The sequence below is a fragment of the Nansenia antarctica genome (assembly GCF_963989245.1).
Source record: "Nansenia antarctica genome assembly, chromosome: 1".
NCBI classification, from domain to species: domain Eukaryota; kingdom Metazoa; phylum Chordata; class Actinopteri; order Argentiniformes; family Microstomatidae; genus Nansenia; species Nansenia antarctica.
The window spans coordinates 73,959,123-73,978,601 of NC_137674.1; the positions used below are offsets into that span (position 1 = coordinate 73,959,123).

The 19,479-nt window shown below is 48.8% G+C and overlaps 2 protein-coding genes across 2 annotated transcripts in view; one reads left to right on the forward strand and one right to left on the reverse strand.

Moving 5' to 3' along the window:
- The window catches only part of dbndd1 (dysbindin domain containing 1), a gene marked incomplete at both ends in the record, with an annotated part of 47,469 nt that extends 46,891 nt beyond the window's left edge, over positions 1-578 (forward strand). Inside the window, one exon of the mRNA XM_080537084.1 lies at positions 424-578. Within this exon, the coding sequence (XP_080393210.1) occupies positions 424-578 (155 nt within the window). The remainder of the gene's footprint in view (positions 1-423) is intronic.
- A 4,724-nt stretch (positions 579-5,302) lies between these two features.
- Positions 5,303-17,513, reverse strand: LOC308172860 (mitochondrial inner membrane m-AAA protease component AFG3L1-like). The gene is made up of 17 exons (XM_080547806.1): positions 17,332-17,513; positions 16,553-16,640; positions 16,358-16,426; positions 16,095-16,219; positions 15,497-15,646; positions 15,307-15,381; positions 15,078-15,202; positions 14,369-14,645; positions 13,984-14,121; positions 13,184-13,337; positions 12,860-12,967; positions 10,883-11,008; positions 9,993-10,103; positions 9,126-9,241; positions 8,508-8,708; positions 5,981-6,175; positions 5,303-5,700 (listed from the first exon to the last, which is right to left on the reverse strand). Exons 1-17 carry the CDS (start codon positions 17,452-17,454, stop codon positions 5,455-5,457), a joined length of 2,427 nt encoding a protein of 808 aa, XP_080403932.1. The 5' UTR covers positions 17,455-17,513; the 3' UTR covers positions 5,303-5,454.
- Between the last annotated feature and the right edge of the window lie 1,966 nt (positions 17,514-19,479).

Here is a 19,479-nt window from a genome sequence, read left to right on the forward strand (position 1 = left end):
CTGTGTAGAGGCTGGGTAGAGGCTGTGTAGAGGCAGGAGGCTGTGTAGAGGCAGGAGGCTGTGTAGAGGCTGTGTAGAGGCAGGAGGCTTTGTAGAGGCAGGAGGTTGTGTAGAGGCTGGAGGCTGTGGGACAGTTAGGAGTAGGATACGGCAAGTGCTCATGTCAGCGTAGATATTTGGGTGAGATATGGCAGAGGCGCACCAAGACCTCACACTCTGTGTGTGTGTGTGTGTGTGTGTGCGTGTGCGCGTGTGTGTGTGTGTTGTGGTCATAAACCAGTCCAGGTGTGTATGTTTATTGGGTTTGGGATGAAATGTGTTATATCACTGTGTGTGTGTGTGTGTGTGTGTGTGTGTGTGTGTGTAGGCTATGCACATTGTTGACCTCCTCTCCTGACCATAATTCCTTGTCCCCTCCCCCAGGCCCCCACCAGCCTCCCCTGCCCAGAGGCGGGTACATGCGCTCCCCCTCGTGGACGCGCTGCAGCAAGGTGGAGACCCCCAGGGAGAGGAAGCACCACAGCGACTCAGACACCGCCGACCCCCTAATGAAGCTGGAGAGGCCCAAGAAGCCCTGAGGGGAGGCCAGGGGAGAGAGAGAGAGAGAGGCCCAGCGTGGACACACTGAGAGCGGGCACAGAGATCCCACCAACCTGGCCCCCCTCCTCCTCCTCCTCCTCCTCCTCCTCTTCCTCCTCTTCCGCAGGGCACTCACACAACCATGGTGCTGAAGACACGACAGACTGAGCTCTTAATGCTGTGCACTCTATTATAACAACACATGATGACATGACTGGGCGTGATAGACACACACATACACACACACAGACCGACATCAATACACACACACACACATCTACACACACGGACTGACATGAATACATACACACACACACACACACACACACACAGACACAGACACAGACACAGACACAGACACGTACACAGACACACACACACGCATATATTTATTGTGTTTTCCATGCAAGGGGTTCCTGTGGCACAAACTGTGGGGTGCCAGCGTGCTTTTTGAGGTTTGGTTTGGGGTGACAAACAGGGTCACAGTCCATCCTGGTGTAGGTGTAACACCCTGCCCTTCACCCTCTCCTCCCCTGCTGTCCCCCAGGGGCCGGAGACCGGGTGTGGAGGGGTGGGACGGCCACCAAGAAGCTGTGGCCCCAAAAATATCCTATTATGAAATAATAGTCAGGGTGATGAGAACACCCTCTCCAAATACATGACTGGAGTCACAGAGTAGGTAATCTGGAACATTCCCCTTTTAATTAGAATAAGAAGCCCAAACGAGTACGACATCCTACGCTGCCTCGGTTTCAGGATCATCTGTTGCCCCTGAGTAACGTTCTTGTAACGCAGAGAAAGCGAAGGGGTTAGTTTCACTGGGGGCCACTCTCCATCTCTCAGTGTCTTCTTTTCATCCCCCTCTTTCTCTCCCTATCCCCTTCTCTCTCTCTCTCCCTGTGAGAAAGACTGTGTGGCCTCCAGTTTAATCTGTCTTCAGAAAAGACCCGCTCCAAAGCCGTCACCCTTCTCACCAACATTACATGTAACACTGTGGATCTAATCCCCATTAGAAACTGAGGAGAGTGGGAGACGATGAGAAAAAAAAAAAAAGAATGAATTAAAGGATTTCAAGCAAACAGAGTGAGTGTTCTCTGTGGGTGATTTAATATCAGAACGCTAAGCAGAAATGTTTTTTGCTCGCCGCCTCCTTTCATTGTGTGATACGGTACGGAGGAGCGCAGCGGCTCTGTGTTAGATTATGTATGCCTGGCATACCAAACTAAACGACCGCTCCCTGATCCCTTGCCAGGAAAAATTTGGAAAAACATCAGCTGCAGCAACAAAATAATACCACGGTTGGATTGATTCCACAATGAAATGATGTCAGTACACTGTAGTATACCGCACAATACTCTATAACACAGTCGATAGATAAGGTCTGCTGCTTCATTCTGTTTGAATGTTCAGGGAATTAACTTCAGTTGAGTTGTGTCAGCCACCCCTGAATCAGTAAGCTCTGACAACTCTGTAGGCTTACGTCTGTTTGTTGGTGCTCTCTGAAACCGAACTGAGAGGACACAGGGACACAACAGAGAGAGAGGGGAAATAACTCTAACAGATTAGCAGGCGAAAGCATTTTCACATCAATCCGTTATTCTGTTCTGGGTTTATACAGAACAGAGTCTTAGTGCATAGATAGACAGACACACTTTTCTGTATGGATAGTACTTAAAAGGGTACCACTCCTTCATGTTTTTTAAATGTGATGCGCTCCAGCACCTGAAATACAGGTGTGTCCAATTAAGGAGCGAGCACTGAATCAGAATCAGAATCGCTTGTACACAAGACAGGTACACAAGTCAAATTCTTAGGCGTAGGTTCTTCGACATTGGCAGTACAGCAAGGTACAAAATCAACAATAATACAATAAAGTAAAATAAGTAGAGCCATATAAGTCATAAAAAAGTAGAATAAGGTAATGAAGTGCCTTGTGTTTGATGTGTTGAAATCAAACGTGGTTTGAATTACGAGGGTGTCTCTAGATAAAGGCAGGGCTCACTCTCAAAACAAATAATGGTTACCCCCCCCCCCCCCCCGACAAGCAATTAAAATCCCTTATGTTTACCGTACCCCCCCGAGATGTGTGATGTGAAAACTGCGTGCTGCTCCCAGTTTGATTGACCTCCCGCAGACACATCCCAGGGTGAGACACGTCTGTGTACTGGACCACGGCAGGCCGGGTTCAGAACACCTGAGTCATGTGACAGAGCCCAGGGCATTCCAACCATGCCTTCCACATTGGATATGGCCAGGGCAGGCCCCTCTAGCAAATGCTGGACACACACACACAGTATTCATCACATGTTGATACTGCACTATGCTGCACTAAAACTGAGTGTACAATCATGCTTTGAGTGTACTTCATCTATGGAACATGGGGACATTCCACTGTGTCTGTCGTATGGTATCAGGAGAGGCGGGGTGACAGCTGGGGCTGTTTCACACTCCCAGTGTGAGGAAACAGAATGAGGGCAGTGGAGTCTCTATACCACCACCTGTTACTGAAGTATCTGACACATATACACTGGCACACACACCAAGGGATGTGTGTGTGTGTATAAATATATATATATGTTATAACACATACAGTACATATATACGTCAGGACTAAATGTACAGTCAGTTGCTGCAGTATGGGATTCCATAAGGCGCCTATGCAGCGGCACTATCTTTTTAACTAGGTCATCCACATGGGTTTGAGAACGGTGTACTTTGGTGCTGCACACAAGAATACAAACGAACAGACGAGACCTATTCACACTGGGACAACAAGGCATGTTTTTATTGGGGGGGGACATACTGCAAGTCATCAACTTTCACATTTCATCTCCCTTCAAAAGTCCACACGGAAAGGATGCGTATTGTATCGAAACGTATAAAAGTCGGGGGGGGGGGGGGGGGGGGGTTTACCGCCAGAACGCCAGCACGGACCAGCAGGCAGAAGTGCAGGACGAGACGCTGGGCCGAACATTCAGGCTACACCACCGACACATCTGGAATGTACCACCTTTATCTAAACGTTGTTTGGTTTGTTCCGTTTTACTGTATCACCAACACACACTGGAAGATAAGCTTGGGGGTGAACATTTTCGGTCAGAATACATGAATCTGTGTAAAAGCTATTGAAAGACATGCGTAGAAAAACTGTTATGCTGAGATTTGAGGTCCTGTTTTTAGAGCGGAAGCTTGTGCTGCAGAGGCACGTGGACATTACGTGTCCCTTTTAGAAATGCTCCCATTCTGGGAGAAGTATAGGTAAGGCCTAAATCGGGGCACCCCCCCCCATCTGTTCAAATCTGAGCCCCTCCACAAGGTTTCTCCAGAGGGAGTAAGCACCAAGAGATTTACCATCATCCCTGCCCTAGATCTGACAAGATGGTATCACGTTGGAACATGCTGGAGAGAACAGCTGGGAGTCGGGGACCCCCCGCCAAGTTTCCAGTGGGACTACACCCCCACCCCCCTTACACCCCTAACCTCACCCATCTGCCTCAGCTCATTCTACCCCCGGAGACAGCAGGTGGGGGGGCGAGGGCCTTCGGCTATGCAGACCCTGAAGTTGTACACCCACAAAACACGGACACTGAAAAAGCGGACCTGTTCTGACTTGTACACACACGGCTTGTGAAGTCTCTCTGTTGTCAGTTGTCATGGTGACGTCTAAGAGAAGGAGAGAGAGAAGCTACAGTGAGGTACTGTAGACCAGTCGCATTTCTTGAAAGTAGGTCGAACCTTGTTTGAAGACTGAGAAGGTACGTTTTTTTTTTTAAGACAGAAAAGCCCTGAGAGAAGTGACATTCAGGAGAGAATTCAATAGTTCTTCCATGAGTAACCGTCGAGAATCCATAAATCAGGAGGATTTTATGTAAAAAAAGACAATGCAGGAAGTTTAAAAACACTCACTGAGTACGGTTAATGACACAATCTTAGAAAGAATGTTAGAAGCTAAAATCAGAGGCCAACTTTACAGCAACATGTCCTCTGCTTAAATGTGATGTCCAACTGCTACAGAGTTTGGGATTTATTTACGCCATTCAGTTGACGTGTCTGAGACACACAGTGAACAATAGGTAGCTTTTAGCTGGTATGCAATCAGTTCAGAAGAAGGTGGTAATAACACTGGTGATGAAATGTAGCGCACACACACGCACACACACGGACACACAGGACGTGGCAGACATGTCCCAACATGCATCTCAGAGAACACAATTCACTTCAAATAAAATATTTACATAACCCTGTTCATCCTTAAACACGTGTTCATCACACATGCCCCAAAACGAACAATACAAATTGTAAAAACTTTATGAAACCTAAAAAAAATAATAGAAAAAGAGAAATCCAGCTTGGTGATGAAGCTGTATTCGAAGGTCACATGACCTTCTGCAGTCAGCCTGTCCTCCAGATAGAGGGGGGACAGGGTAGTAGAGCACAGCACCTCCACGGAGGAGGAAGCAAGGTGGAGTGGGTCTCCTTCACAGATTCTGGGCTCCATGACTTCTATTTGTCCCCACACCAAAATGCGAGAGTACCTTTCAGCCATTCCCATATAGGCATATATCTTTTTGAAAAAACCTACATGAGAAAATTGCACATTGCTCAATCCAGGTCATCCAGACCTACGACCCCCCCGAACCCCCCCTTCCCTCCCCCAGCCCTGAAACCTTAACAGAAGAGGGGTTGCCTTCATGAACCTGAACCCACTCTCTGAAACCCCCTGTTCCAACCCCTACCCTCAGTAGTGTCAACGTGTCTGTCCAGTGGCCTAGTTAGGTGTGTGTGTGTGTGTGTGTGTGTGTGTTGGGGGGGGGGGGGGGGTCAGGCCTGGAATCTCCATCTCTTAACCCTTGAGTTCTGGTTGAGGGTGTCAGTCTACAGGTAGAGGGCTTGTTTGCGCTGCCTCTCCTGGGAGCCCTCCTCCTCCTCCTCCTCCTCCTCCTTCTCCCTGGTCTTGTTCCAGCCCTTCAGGCCCTCCGGCAGGGAGAGGTCCTCGTCCAGACTCCCCGTCCCCTCCACCAGCTCCTCGTAGGTGGACCTCTCGTCGAATGGCCGCGGCCCCAGCAGCTCCAGCATGTCCGCCTTGTCCAGGACCTCCTTGTCCAGCAGACGCTTCCCCACCTAGGACGAGCAAGTGGGGGGGGAGGTCAGTGGCCCGAGGAAACCTTTCCATCACCTCCATCTTTAAATCCTCATATATTCGCTACATCTCTATGTGTCCCGTCCCCACACCCCCAACACTATTTCTCTATCTCTCTCCACATGCCGCTTTACTCTCTCTCCCTCTCTCTTTCTCTCCGGCTGTCCCTCCCTTTTCTCTCAGTCCCCCCCGCCCCCCTATCCCTCCCTCTACTCCCCCCAGTCCCCCCTTCTCCCCCCTCCAACCCAGGTGCGTTTTCACCTTGTCCACCAGGTCCCTCTTGTCGGTGACGAGGGCATGCGTGCGGCGGAAGGCACTGTCGATGAGCGAGCGGACCTCCTGGTCGATGAGCCGGGCCGTGGGCTCGCTGTAGGGCTTCTCTGCTTTCATGTCACCCTGCCTGGGGAGGTCGAAGGACACCTGGCCCACCGCCTCACTGAACCCAAACTGCACCACCTGGAAACACGGGCCGGGACGGAGGGAGGGAGTTAGAAACAAGAGAGGACGGTAGAGGCTGAGGGAGGGATGGACAGGTAGAGGCTGAGGGAGGGATGGACAGGTAAAGGCTGAGGGAGGGATGGACAGGTAGAGGCTGAGGGAGGGATGGACAGGTAGAGGCTGAGGGAGGGATGGACAGGTAGAGGCTGAGGGAGGGATGGACAGGTAGAGGCTGAGGGAGGGATGGATAGGTAAAGGCTGAGGGAGGGATGGACAGGTAGAGGCTGAGGGAGGGATGGATAGGTAAAGGCTGAGGGAGGGATGGATAGGTAAAGGCTGAGGGAGGGATGGATAGGTAGAGGCTGAGGGAGGGATGGACAGGTAAAGGCTGAGGGAGGGATGGACAGGTAGAGGCTGAAGGAGGGATGGATAGGTAAAGGCTGAGGGAGGGATGGATAGGTAGAGGCTGAGGGAGGGATGGATAGGTAGAGGCTGAGGGAGGGATGGATAGGTAGAGGCTGAGGGAGGGATGGACAGGTAGAGGCTGAAGGAGGGATGGATAGGTAAAGGCTGAGGGAGGGATGGATAGGTAAAGGCTGAGGGAGGGATGGACAGGTAGAGGCTGAGGGAGGGATGGATAGGTAGAGGCTGAGGGAGGGATGGACAGGTAGAGGCTGAGGGAGGGATGGACAGGTAGAGGCTGAGGGAGGGATGGATAGGTAGAGGCTGAGGGAGGGATGGACACGTAGAGGCTGAGGGAGGGATGGACAGGTAAAGGCTGAGGGAGGGATGGATAGGTAAAGGCTGAGGGAAGGATGGACAGGTAGAGGCTGAGGGAGGGATGGACAGGTAGAGGCTGAGGGAGGGATGGACAGGTAGAGGCTGAGGGAGGGATGGATAGGTAGAGGCTGAGGGAGGGATGGACAGGTAGAGGCTGAGGGAGGGATGGATAGGTAAAGGCTGAGGGAGGGATGGACAGGTAGAGGCTGAGGGAGGGATGGATAGGTAAAGGCTGAGGGAGGGATGGATAGGTAAAGGCTGAGGGAGGGATGGATAGGTAGAGGCTGAGGGAGGGATGGACAGGTAAAGGCTGAGGGAGGGATGGATAGGTAGAGGCTGAGGGAGGGATGGACAGGTAGAGGCTGAGGGAGGGATGGACAGGTAGAGGCTGAAGGAGGGATGGATAGGTAAAGGCTGAGGGAGGGATGGATAGGTAAAGGCTGAGGGAGGGATGGACAGGTAGAGGCTGAGGGAGGGATGGATAGGTAGAGGCTGAGGGAGGGATGGACAGGTAGAGGCTGAGGGAGGGATGGACAGGTAGAGGCTGAGGGAGGGATGGATAGGTAGAGGCTGAGGGAGGGATGGACACGTAGAGGCTGAGGGAGGGATGGACAGGTAAAGGCTGAGGGAGGGATGGATAGGTAAAGGCTGAGGGAAGGATGGACAGGTAGAGGCTGAGGGAGGGATGGACAGGTAGAGGCTGAGGGAGGGATGGACAGGTAGAGGCTGAGGGAGGGATGGATAGGTAGAGGCTGAGGGAGGGATGGACAGGTAGAGGCTGAGGGAGGGATGGACAGGTAGAGGCTGAGGGAGGGATGGACAGGTAGAGGCTGAGGGAGGGATGGATAGGTAAAGGCTGAGGGAGGGATGGATAGGTAAAGGCTGAGGGAGGGATGGATAGGTAAAGGCTGAGGGAGGGATGGACAGGTAGAGGCTGAGGGAGGGATGGACAGGTAAAGGCTGAGGGAAGGATGGATAGGAGTCGGTGGGAGAAAAAGCTGTGTGCGTTTACGGTAAGTGAGGCAAGGCAAGTTTATTAGTATAGCACATTTGATACACAACAGGGGCTTTATAGCATAAAGAAATACAGAAAAAGGAGGATAGTAAGAAAATAAAAATGACAAGAATAGATACATATATATAGAAAATAAATGGATAAACATTTAACAATATAATAAGACAATGAATAAACAGATATAGATTAGTGTTACTGCAACTGTATTCAACCGCTGCCCTTCCCGATATGGCGTGTGAGATCGCAGTGTAAAATGACACATTTGCAAACACATTTAGTCTCTATTTACAGTGAATTTATAGCGCTTGGATTATGGATCATAAAACTCATAACTGCTGCAGGTATAAGAAGTAAAAAGCTAAAACGTGAGTTGTAAAGTGAGTTGTGGTTGAACCGTGCATAGGCATAGTTATTACGTAAACACGACTGCACATGTGTTGGTATGTCTGTCGGCGATATGTTGTGTTTATTTACCTGTGTGAGGGCAGATAATATGTGTGTGTGTGTGTGTGTGTGTGTGTGTGTGTGTGTGTGTGGTGTGTGTGTGTAGCGTACCTGTGCATAGGCGGACTGTGTGACCTTCCGGAGGTCGTCCTGCGCCCCCGTGGTGATCTGGCCGAAGAACACCTGCTCTGCCACGCGGCCCCCCAGCATCATGCACATCCTGTCCAGCAGCTGCTCCCGCGTGAACAGGAACTGCTCCTTCGGGAGGTACTGTGCGTAGCCCAAACCCTTCCCACGAGGTATGATGGACACCTGGGACAGGATATGACACACACACACGGGTCAAGGCGGCAGCCTCGGGGTAAGCTCAGAGGAACTCTAATGGAAGGAATGCAAGGAAGGGCAGGGAAAGAGGCGGAGGAGAGTAGAGGAGGAGGAGGAGAGATGGAGAGCGTAGAGCAAGGAGAGAAGAGGCTGCACCTTAGCTGTCCCCCCTGAAGCCCCGTCCACACATCAGCTGTGTTTTAATGCACTGGATTTATTTTTATTTTATTTTATTTATTTATTTTTCTTCAGGATCCTATGTTTTAATGTTTCACTGTTGTTTGACCGAGTTAATCTGATTAAAGTCTTTTTTTATTGTTGTAAGCCGCTTTGGGCAAAGGCATCTGCTAAATGCCATACATGTAAATGTAAATGAGAGGTTGGGAGGGACGGGGGGAGGGGTACCTTGAGCAGAGGGTCTGCGTGCTCCAGGAACCAGCCCACCACGGCGTGGCCAGCCTCGTGGTACGCCACGGTGGTCTTCTCTAGAGGGTGCAGCACCTGGGTCTTCTTCTCCAGGCCTGAGAGGAAGACATGGTTACAACCTAGCCTGCTGTGTGTGTGTGCGTGTGTGTGTGTGTGTGTGAGAGAGAGAGAGAAAGAGAAAGAGTGTCAGTGTGCTTGTGTGTGAGAGAGAGAGTGTGAGTGTGAATGTCAGTGTGTGTGTGTGTGTGTGTGTGTGTGTGTGTGTGTGTGCGTGTGTGTGTGTGTGTGTGTGTGTGTGTGTGTCAGTGTGCGTGTATGCGTGTGTGTCTGTGTAAGACAGCATGAGCATTTTTGGAATATGTTCAGCAAAATGATGTTGGGAACTTATTAACGAGGGGAACTCTGGGTGATACAGAGAGCTCTATGTACATTTACACTTTTGATGAGGTGCTCTATTTGTAACATATCCAGAACCTATGCCCTATATTTACTTGATCAGAATATTGTAAACATGTATGCATTTTTTTCTTGTGTGTCTTCGGTTGTTTTGTTTTTCTGTTGTTGTTTTTTATTATTATTGTGATGTGGGCATCTGTCTGTCTTCTTGGATGTTTTGAGTTGTCGCTGTGCTCCATGTTCTACTCTAAAGGAAAACAATAAATATATTTTAAAAATTAATTTAAAAAAAGACAGCATGAGTCCCTGTGTCGAGGTGGGGGGTGTTGGGATACAGGGCGGTCGTGTGAGCGGAGAGAGGTATTTAAGGTTGTCATGACAACACTATCATCAGTCTGAGGGGTTCCAAAACGGCCTCCCTTCTTCTTTGAAGAACCAGCAGCGGCTTACCTCCGATGACCCTCTCGATGGCCTGTTCAAAGCACTTGGCGTCGATGCTCTCGTTGAGGTAGCGTGCTGCTATCAGGGCAGCCTCGTTGCACACGTTGGCGATGTCAGCTCCTGGAAGACACAAGCCCAGACCGTGGGACCAGAGAGACAGTGACCTAACACACATCTCATCCCAAACCCCATAGTCATACACACCAGGGCCCAGTTGTTAAAAACGTTTCATCTGGATCAGAATTTTTTCATCAGATGGAGCTGGCTGATTTCCCCCTATACGACTCAAACTCAGCCAGACAGATCTGATCCTGGATAGCCAAAAAAAGAATCAGGATCATTCCGGAATGATCATTGATCCAGATTAGACGTTTTGAACAACTGGGCCCTGGACCGGTTTATCGCCACAACACACGCCCGCACACGCACGCACTCTACCTCATGATGGGTGATAACGGATGTGTTATTAGAGACTTTTTTGATTGATTGATTGATTGATTGATTGATTGAGAATGTTTATTTTGGTCCCCTATACAATTCACAATACAGATATAAGAAAATGTACATAGTCACAATTTATAACATCAGGACCAAAAAGGTGTAGGCTGAAGCCGTGGCTTATTGCGCCTACCCTTGTTACATGTATGCATGTCCCCCCATGAATGCATAACCATGTGTTATTAGAGACCACTCTAATACCTTTCCTACATGTATCAATGGAATTACTGTCTAATGTCTAATGGTAGGTCATAATGGTAGGTCATAACTCTAGCTCTCTCTCTCATAACTAGCTCTCTCTAAGTGAATACATAGATTTAGATCATACAGAACCTCTCTAATGTATCCCCTACACTCTCACGCTCACATACACACACTCACACACACCCCACTGTGCTCACCAGTGAAGCCAGGTGTGAGAGCAGCCAATTTCCTGGCCAAGGCCTCGGCGTTGATACTGGAGTCCAGCTTCAGAGGTCTCAGGTGCACCTTGAAGATGGACGCCCGGCCCTTAATGTCTGGAGGACCTGAAGAGGAGGAGGAGGGGAGGGAGAGAGAGACACGCAGAAGTTGAAGGAGAAAAAAATCCACTTGGGCATAATTGATCTGGGAAGAGGGAGCGTGGAGGAAGGAGGAGGATATAACTTCGCAAAAAGAGAGGGAGAGCAAGAGGCATGGAGAGGAAAAAAGAAGAAAGACAAAGTTTAACTGGGTGAAAGTAATAGAGAGTGATTGAAGAGGAGAGAGAAAGAGAGAAAGAGAGAGAGAGAGAGAGACAGAGAAAGAGAGAAAGAGAGAGAGAGACACAGAGAGAGAGAGAAGGAAAGAGAGACAGAGAGAGAGGGAGAGAGAGAGGGAGAGACAGAGAGAGAGAGAGAAGGAGAGAGAGAGGGAGAGAGAGAGACAGAGAGAGAGAGAGAGAGAGAAACGTGTCACGCTCCAGTGAGAGGGGGGAGCAGTGTGCCTCCCTAACGGCCCTCCCCGGGTTACATAACCCTTCCGTGCATAGACGCCCAGCCTCACACTCGCTCTCTATGTCCCCTGACAGACAGGACTGCAGGGCAGGGCAGACCACCATCGTACACGGCCCAGTGGGAGGGGAAATAGCTGTCAGGAGTCCGGAATAAATAAGCCATCTCAGCCAAGAGTACAGTAAACAAACATAGGCACTTCTGGCTGCAGACGTAACATGCTGCCTACAGCCCTGGTGTGTTCAACATGACCCCCGGGCCAGACTGACGAGGCACACGCTCTGATGAGAACCATAGGCAGGCACGCTCGCTCTTGTTTCACTGCTGGAAAACGGGGTCACGGAAAATCCTGCAAACTCTGCAAATGGCTCCATGTGGAAAATTGAGTGGGGGGGGGGGGGACAGGGGGGGGTTCTGTTATATTATTAACTCCCATTAAATAGTGGCACCATTTGGGACTGGGCAGCACCATCTGGGGCCTGGGGACTGGACAGTCCGGCGTGCAGGCTGCGGTTCTGGGGGGGCTCAGGGAAAGGTCAGGGGAAGGTGGGGGTGGAGGTAGGGGGGACTGAACAGCACAGAACTGCTGATGTCATGAGATATGCTGTTCGGCGCTGTAATCCCTCAATAGGCCCGAGTTGGAGATTGCTAATCCAATGACAGAGCAGAAAAGCTCATTCTGTTCCTAAGCTGCGTTGGCCAGAGTGGCTTGGGGGTGGGGCGCAGGAGAGCCAAAACAATAACACCAGAGCAGTGAAACCAAACAAACATGAGGTAAATCCAGAGTACTCTCAACTAGTAAAACGAGTAAAAAAAAAAAGAAAGAATGTTACTTGGTTGGGTCTCTAGGCACAAAAAATAGCATGGAGGTAGTAATCTGTACTAGAGGACCTGCTACGAGACGCTGTCAATCAGCAGTATCTGTCTCAACAGCAGACCCTGTAAACACACTCTGCCTCCCTGACCCAGGTAGACCGTAGAAGCACCAGACACTGCCGTAGATAGATCAGGTACGCAGTATCATACAGGGGAGGCTGGTGGAGGTAGAAAATCTGAGGTCGGGCTCACTGTAATGCATGGAACGGAATGGAGGAATTGTATACCATGAGCCCATCCTCCGATTACCGCCTCCACTGGTGTCATGTCCATATAGGTCAGTGCCGAAAGGTACAGCGTCAGGCAGACTCTATTCATAGCCACTGTTGTACCTGCTGGACTGCACCTACTGTACATACATCTGTAACAATAGGTGCAGTTTAACGTAGACTAGGATAGGTCTATAGGTCAGCTACCACGGATACCCCATGAAGGTAGACTACTGGATGTAGTAAACGTGTAACAACGGATGCAGGTTAAAGCAGAGGAAGATGGGTCACTTGGCCCCTCATGAAGATAAGACGAGCGTACCTATGTAGATCTGTCTGTCGAAGCGGCCGGGCCTCATCAGAGCCGGGTCCAGGATGTCGGGTCGGTTGGTGCCAGCCAACACAACCACATTGGTACTGGTGTTGAACCCTGCAGAGAACCACACACACACACACACACACACACACACACAGAGGACTGAGAGGGCTGCTGCTGCTGCTGACGTTCTAGGCAGTAAACAGTAGCTTGTTGTCTTAAATGCGATACCGTTTGTTGAGTGCTTCAACGGAAATACTTGAGTCACTTGTTAATCACCGTACTGTATCTGGACACCGTAGCGATAGAGCGCTATGTCGTTTCACCTACCGTCCATCTCCACCAGGAGCTGGTTCAGCGTGTTCTCCTGCTCACTTTGTCCCCCGAAGTTCCCTTGGCCTCTTTTCCTGCCCACCGCGTCGATCTCGTCGATGAAGAGGATGCAGGGAGCATTCTTGCGGGCCAGGGCGAACATGTCTCTCACCTGGGATAGGAGACAGGGAAACATTTTCAAATTAAACGATGTACAGTACCAGTCAAAAGTTTGGACACACCTTCTCATTCAATGGTTTTTCTTTCTTTATATATTACTTTCTACATTGTAGATTAATACTGAAGACATCAAAACTATGAAAGAACACATATGGAATTATGTAGTAAACAAAAAAGTGTTAAACAAACCAGAATGTTTTATATTTTAGATTCTTCAAAGTAGTCACCTTTTGCTTTTTTAGTGGTTTTCTCCCACGTATTCTAGAGAAGAGAATGTGTGTTCACAGTTTCGTTTCCATTGACACACACACGCCAAGCTGATTGAGAGAATGCCTAGAGTGTGCAAAGCGGTCATCAAAGCGAAAGGTTTTTAGAAGAATCTAAAATATACAACTTATTTTGGTTTGTTTAACACTTTTGTGTTTACTACATAATTCCATATGTGTTCTTTTTTTTGTGTGTCATTTTGAGCGTTTCCAGACACATTATTTCACCCCCGCACAAGAGAGAAGCACGTACATGACCTCCAGCAGATCTGTGTCAATATTTTGACAATCAGTGGAAAAACAAACACAAGCGGAATGCGTCATCCCCACGGATTAACGGCCCCCGTCCCTCTCCAGCGCCCTACTACTGACCCTGGCCGGTCCCACGCCCACGAACATCTCCTGGAACTCGGAGCCGTTGACGGTGATGAAGGGTACGCTGGCCTCCCCGGCCGTGGCCTTCGCCAGCAGGGTCTTCCCTGTTCCCGGAGGCCCTGACAGCACGGCACCCTGGGAAAGCGCACAGTGTTACCAGTGTTACCGCAAGACAACATTGTTGTTGTTGTTGTCAACTCTTACAGATTAATACACTGAGGTGACTCAGATGCAAAGCACACACTCATCTCATGTCATCATATTAGGAGTAAGTAAGTAATCAAACTTCAAAGCGTTTCTCCTGACGTTATAAAACAAGCATGTTATATTTGGGAGGAGGATCTTTCATAGCAGGTACAGTGGTGTGGCAGACTGTTGTTACCTTGGGGATCTTGGCCCCTAGGGCCTGGTACTGCTGGGGGTTCTTCAGGAAGTTGACAAACTCGAGGATCTCCAACTTCGCTTCCTCGCAGCCGGCGACGTCCTTAAACCTCACGTCGATGTTGTCCTTCATGATCTTGGCTTTGGATTCGCTCATGCTGAAGGGGTTGGCCCGCCCCCCGCCGCCCCCACGGCCTCCGGCCATTGGCCCCCGGCGCATGGTGAAAAGCAGGAAGCCAACCAGCAGCATGGTGGGAAGAATGCTCATCAGGAACGTCCTAGAAAGAGAGAGAGAGAGATGAGAGGAGTTCCATTAGGCCGTTAGCTCAAAACAGGACAATCGTTATCTCTTATGCCAGTGAGAGTATTAGAGAGGGGACCTTAATCAGACTCTCAGTCACTGGGCAGGCAGCAGGGGGGAAATGGACTGCACTTACATAGCACCTTTATCCAAAGCGCTTTACAATGGCTTCTCATTTCACCCATTCACACACACATTCACACACCAATGGCAGCAAGCTACCACGCATGGCGCCGGCCCCGCTCATTGGGGAACAATTTGGGGGTTCGGTGTCTTGCCCAAGGACACCTCGACACGTGGACAGGAGGAGCCGGGGATCGAACCGGAGACCTTCTGAGTGAGACGTCTCTAATCTACATATTCTTCTCCGTCCCCTCTTTCGGTCTCGGACCCCCGCTGTCAGTCTCACCCGTCACTCTCGCTGCCGTAAAGCACCGGCACCCTGCGTGTGGAGTCCAGGCCCATCTCCTGCTGGGCCAGGTCCAGGTTGCGCTCGAACGTGTCCACGCTGCCGATGTTGAACCACAGGTAACTCTGAGACACGGAGGGAGGCGAGGAGGTTTTACACACTAGAAGCTGTTTGCGTTCATAGTAATAGAAATACACATACAGATAGAGAACGTAATAACAGAACGTACCACGTCTGACGTGTTCACTCCTGCCGCTGGGATGACTTTCACATACTGCTTGTTGACCACCTCCAGGCGTTCCACCTGCATTGCCAACCAAAATGAAGTTTTGTGATGTTTTTATCACTTTTAAAAACTTAAAACAACGAGATGTCCGCTCCGAGCACGACGCAGGGCACCACCGGGGCGGGGCACTCACCTGTCCGCTACCCAGGTAGAGATGCACAAACTCCCTCCAGGAGATCTCCTTCCCCGTCTCTCTGAAGTACAGGTAGAGAAACGCAGAGGCCATCCCAGCGACGCCGATCGCGACGTTCCGCAGAATCTTCTCGTCCCAGGGAATATCGCCCTGTCGGATTCAGAGAAAAGGGGGACATGAGACATGACAGACCAGGCAGACAGCCTGGACACCGTCACAGAGGTCCCTCTCATCCCGGCTAGGGGAAACAGGCAGAGGCTGGGCTGGGGTCTGGCTACTGTCTGCCCTCTCATGCCAACTGTCAGCACCCCATTAGTAGTATGATTAAAGGCTCTTTTGTCCTCTGACACAGCAGGCGTTCTAAACAGAAAGCCAACAATTACATTTCCCCCTCACATCCATTACATAACAGGTCGTCGAAAAGGGTCCTCTGTGATGTTGTTGTCAGTAGTGGATCTTATCAGTTATGGGGGAACGGAAAATCAAACACTGTTGACAATGTTGATGTGGAAAAACACGGACATGTTGGTTATTTTGACGTGTCATCGATAGTGAGCTGAAGCTTTGATGTTTTGAAATAGGGGACAAAGAACCAGACCTGGAAGCGCGTCCACCAGTCTGACTCCTCCTTTCTCCTTCCTCTCCCTCCTCTCCCTCCGCCTTCTTCTCTGTTTGCCCCCCCCCCACCACTGCCCTGGGACTGTGGCTCTTTGGTCTTTTCATCTAAACACAGAAAAAACAGCGGAAATTAAATCATACACAAGCTGGCCGTCTTTAAATAGCCTGTCAAGTCCTCTGTCTTCCATCAGCGGGCCTGAAGAGGCAGGCAGGATGTAGCCTATGAGATCCTTCATATTGTACCTCCTCTCTCTTCTGTTGATTTGTTGACTCCGGGGGGGTCTTCACTCTTTGGGAAAAACTTCTCAAACCCTGACGCAATTAGGAAAACAGACACAAACAAGGATTAGATTTCTCAAATAAATGTGATATCTCTATATTACATCATCCCTAAACATTGGTTGTATGCATTAAAACATCATTTACAGAATGAATTACCTCTTGGTGGTTTGGAACAGAGTACTTGAGTCAATGTGAAAGTGCATTGATTAAATCCCATGGGCTTAATACGGATAAGTGTAGAGCTCTGTGAAGTAAATAAAGGATTGGATTAACACCAAGCTACCTGGAATGACATACATACTAATAAGGGCAACTGCAGGGCAGCACAGCTGAGATCATTGAGCACATCATACATAAAGATGATAACTCACCATGATAAATAATCTAAGAACGAATGGCAATCATTTTAATAAATAAACAACCTATAAACGATCAATATAAGTGTTGATTTGAGATGGCTGACGGAAAGATGCTGCCACTCAGGATCACGCCCCCTCAAGATGTTCAGTTCAGTCTGTCCATATATGTTCTGGAGGAAGGGGGCGTGGCACTGAGCAGCAGCATTCTATTCATAATATTATTATTATGAAAAGAATGAAGGAAAAAACGTGTCGTTACTCAAGGACGGGGCAATGAAGTGACAGAATGTACTAACGTGCTGTTTAGAACAGCATGCAACTGAGGACAATGCCTCTGAGAGGATGTTCATGCAGTAGCCTACGGCTCTGAGAACATGGTGTTCTTTGCAAGATATGCAACCAAGTAATGCATTGAAATAGATATTTCTAAATTCACCCGTCTCTTTTCCTATGTAAAAGTGCAATTCTCGTTATTTCTAAGGATTTAAATAAATGCCCATCGCTATTTTCAAGTGAATACACGCTCAAGTTGCAAAACCAAAACAAACAAACAGACCAACAACAAAAGCACCCTACCCTGGCCAATGCGCCACTGGACCGAAACGCTGCAGGAAAGGTTGAGCAGCCTCGGCCCCACGCCTGCACGCCGCTCCGCAAGGGCCCGACGGTCACTGAGAGTAGCCCCATCATGCGAACCATATCTCGGTTGCAGCGGGCGAAGTAGAGAAGTAGACCCGCTGTTGTTGAAGCGGTTTGGATTCCCGACCGTCAACAGTCAGCTGCTGCACGGACACCGTCACTCCACTCCGGAGGGAGGGAGACACACCTAGACTAGAAGCCTGACATAAAGAAATATAGAGGCGAGCGTAGAAATACGTCGTCGTTGCACTTTCTGTATACAATTATTATCTAACATTCATAATTCAAGTGTTATGAGGACATTTTATATATATGAGTCAAGCATTTTACGTTTAGAGAGTATTTTTGTTCGTGCATATCTACAACCACCTTGGGTCCTGTTAAGTAGTATGCTTTGCGATTGGTCGACATGTGTGGAGCGACAACATAACAACAAGTGACGGTGTGTTATGAAATCAACAAAGATCACGTGTTTCCCCTACATTCAGAACGGGGCATACCACCATACAATATTAGACCCCTAAACAGTGGCGGACTCAGGCTGTTTGAAGGGCAGGGGCGAAAAGAAAAAAAGGGCACCTACTGCACAACATGGGACCCCATCAGTGCACATGGTCAAATTTAGACCATTGGAGGGGCACCAATAGGGCACATCCTATCATTTTTGCCACTCAAAAGGGCACTTAAGCGAGACGTTTTTCAACCGTGGGGGCACCAGGAGGGGCGGTCGCCCCCCCCCCTGAGTCCACCAGTGCCCCTATAAACGATAAATATATTAGTCTAAAATCCTGTAGTTTCACCAAAACTGCCTACGTAAAGCCATTCTTGCAAACGTGACTGTATTATGGAAACTGTACAGCACAGACAAATGTAATCATAAAAACACAACAGCACAACTTCAGAATTGAGTAATACTTTATTCAGGTATTTCACATGATACGACGGACAACTCACTTGGATCGTCTACTTGGATTTTCAGTTACACAGGAAACATCTATACTTCCATGTTATGATCATTACAGAGAGAAAAAAAGTAAACCATCAATTCATGCTGAAAGATAACACAGCCAATACTCATTATTTTAAAACAAATAATCTTTCTGTAATTATTTACACTTTTATCTTGTGCCCAGAGGTATCAATCAATAGCTTTCTCATCTCATAAACAAATATGTGCTATACTTTGAGGCAGGCTGCAAAAAACTGGCATACTTTACGTTAATTTAAATTCCTAGGTCAACATTGGGTAAATGCTGACTAGGTACAATATGTAAACTTAAGATCTCACCTAATCTCTCTTTCACTCTCTTATGCTCCTGACAATGTTTACATAACTGCCCATTAGGCTTACATACTGTAATTCAGAAACATTAGTTTGAAATATTCTTCCGACACATACTTGTGTTAGTGTCTCCTCGGTGCTGCTCAGGTGCTGCTCAGGTAAGTGCTTTAAACAGGTATTGAGGTCAAAGACAAGAAATAAACAATTGAGTCATTCTCTCTCATGTAAAGTTCCATTTTACAACATTAGGGTTCCATACCTTGTGCCCGTTGATAGAGGTACATTTGGAGAGCTATGACAGAACTAAAAACACCTGGCTTATTTTGTTAATCGTGTCATGTAAGTTAAGGCCTGGAGGTGGATGGCAGTTTAGTTCAATTGATTAGTTAGGATGAATTTGGATGGAAACACCTCCTACCTCAAGCTAATTTACCATATTACACTGTTAGATTAAGACAGTACTGTGGCATAATACCACTCACCCACACCCACACCCCACCCACCCCCCACCCCCACCCACACACACACACACACCCACACCCACACCCACACCCACACCCACACACACACACACACACACACACACACACACACACACACACACACACACACACACACACACACACACACACACACACACACACACACACACACACACACACACACACACACACACACACACACACACACACTATACTGGCCAAGAGTTGAGGGTGTGTTTCTGTGGGTTATGCAGTGCAGCCAGTCTCAGAGTATGAGTTAAACACTACCAGATCATATACAACTGCATTTTTCCAGAAGAG